This window comes from Cryptomeria japonica, chromosome 6 (assembly GCF_030272615.1).
Source record: "Cryptomeria japonica chromosome 6, Sugi_1.0, whole genome shotgun sequence".
Classification (NCBI taxonomy): domain Eukaryota; kingdom Viridiplantae; phylum Streptophyta; class Pinopsida; order Cupressales; family Cupressaceae; genus Cryptomeria; species Cryptomeria japonica.
Window position 1 is genome coordinate 660,121,171 of NC_081410.1, and position 2,186 is coordinate 660,123,356.

General features: G+C 32.8%; 1 protein-coding gene across 1 annotated transcript; it reads left to right on the top strand.

Moving 5' to 3' along the window:
- The first annotated feature begins 664 nt into the window (after nucleotides 1-664).
- Nucleotides 665-1,268, top strand: LOC131856016 (uncharacterized). Its single transcript, XM_059207072.1, has 2 exons — nucleotides 665-976; nucleotides 1,069-1,268. The coding sequence occupies exons 1-2, from the start codon at nucleotides 673-675 to the stop codon at nucleotides 1,083-1,085; spliced, it is 321 nt and encodes a 106-aa protein (XP_059063055.1). The 5' UTR covers nucleotides 665-672; the 3' UTR covers nucleotides 1,086-1,268.
- The last annotated feature ends 918 nt before the right edge of the window (nucleotides 1,269-2,186 follow it).

Consider the following 2,186-nt stretch of genomic DNA (forward strand, 5'->3'; position numbering starts at 1 on the left):
AGCCATCAAAGTTCTATCCAATATTTGAAGGTTTTAAAATAATATTATTTATTTGTTTAATTTTAATTGTATCAATATTATTAAAATTAGATAAAACACATTAAGTTAAAAATCTATTAATGAAAACTTGCCTAAATTTCAAGCAAAGCAAAGGGACAAATTGATTGATGATTCTTTAAATTTCTTGCACAAAATGCTTATGTTAGAAATAAAAAAGCCCATGTGGTTGAGGTTGTATAGAATGAGGATCTTTCCATGGCATGTAGCCCACCAAAACAAATTAGCCTTGGAAGTGAGATTATGGTTCCAAATCAGTTTCCAACTGAGATTATTTTGAGTTTACGTGCAAGACCCGCTTACGGCATGTTTATTCAACATTCTGCGTACGCATGTGCACTGATAATTCGAGAACCCAGAAAGACAACACGAACTTCCGTGAGAAGCGGAGTGAATAAATCAACTGCGACTCCATTAACCTCCGATTCTCTCGCTGGTTTATTACGTGAAAGACCCGCTTATGCAATGTTGATTTCCTTCTACTCTCCTGATTCGAACTCATCACTTCTTTCGTCAATCCAATGTGATCTGTGAAATCTGATTCCAGACATTCACAAATCTGCTATAAAAAGCCCTCTCACCATAGCTGAAATTGCATTGGCAAAGAGTGAAGAAATGGCGAGGGTGGGAGCATCATTGGTGTTGGTGTTTGTGTTTGTGATGATGTTGGGGGTTGTAGTGAGTAGAGTGAGAGGGGACCAGTGTGGAGATGAGATACAGGGCTTGGTCAGCAACTGCGCTCCGATATTGCTGGGCAACGCTCCCTCTGCGGCGTGCTGTGGGCTGATCAGGAGCGCCGACATGTCGTGCGTGTGTCCCAAGGTCACCCCTGAAATTGCTGCCTCCATCAATGTGACCCAAGTGGTGAGCATCATCGAGAGTTGCGGTAGAAATGTTCCTCATCAAACTCGATGCGGAAGTAAGCATATCTTCATCTCAATCCCTTCAAAATCGTTTTCTTTCTTATTTGGATTTTTTTTTATGACGGTTTCTTTCATCGTCATATTGCAGGTATTGTGACACCATGATTGAAAGCCAGTGGAAGCTCAATAGAATACAGATTTTTACAGCTTATGAAGCATGTTCCTATTTAATAGCATTTAAATAAAATGTTTGTGCTTCCTAATATATGTAACTGGGATGGACAAACGTATGTGGGGATGGTTCGCCTAAATTTTAGAACCATCATTATTAATTAATATATTTTTTATCTTTTTGTCCAAATAGAATAGAGAACAGCCTATATCGTATTGGTTGCTGGTTTCTTGTTAGATGTATATTTTAAAAGAACTTGTTCAATTCTATTCAGAAAATCAAATTTGTGGTTATGGAAGAGTATGATTTTGAAAAATAATGTTTATTATAACAGAAATAGTAATGTTTAAATTAAATTGATCTGATTGTTTAAATTGTAATTTTTGTAGATAAATAATGAAATATGGAAATGTTTTTTTATCAAAAAAAATAATTGTATATAAATGGTTAAAGATTATTTTGAAAATGTTTTATAAAAATTGTTGTTATATGAATTATATAGTCATATCTAGTTTTTAATTTATTGATATTAATAAGTGGACATAAAAGGATGTTCATAGATTGACTATTTTTATAAGAAAGCAATGTAATTTGATGTTATAGATATGTACAATATGGGTGATCATCATTATTTATAATTATTTTATATTGTCTAGAGATGTCTATAATTATTTTATATTGTCTAGAGATGTCTATTACTTACTTAATGGACTTAATTATTTGGTGTACATAAAATAACACTCATAGTATCCTTTATTCAAGTCCTTTTAACAACTTCAAATAACAAGAATCCATTTTAGACCCTTAAAACTATATTTTCTAGCTTAATGGACTTTATTATTTGGTTTACATAAAATAACAATCATAGTATCCTTTATTCAAGTCCTTTTAACAACTTCAAATAACAAGAATCCATGTTAGACCCTTAAAACTATATTTTCTAGCTTTATATTTTTTTTTGGATATTACAAATTTAGGAGAGAAAGATCACCTCTTTATGCTATGTAAAGGTTGAGTAACCATTTACAACAAGTGACCAGACCATTGAGTTAATCCCGAGGTTGAGTCTCAAGAGTGACACCATTTTTTTGTAA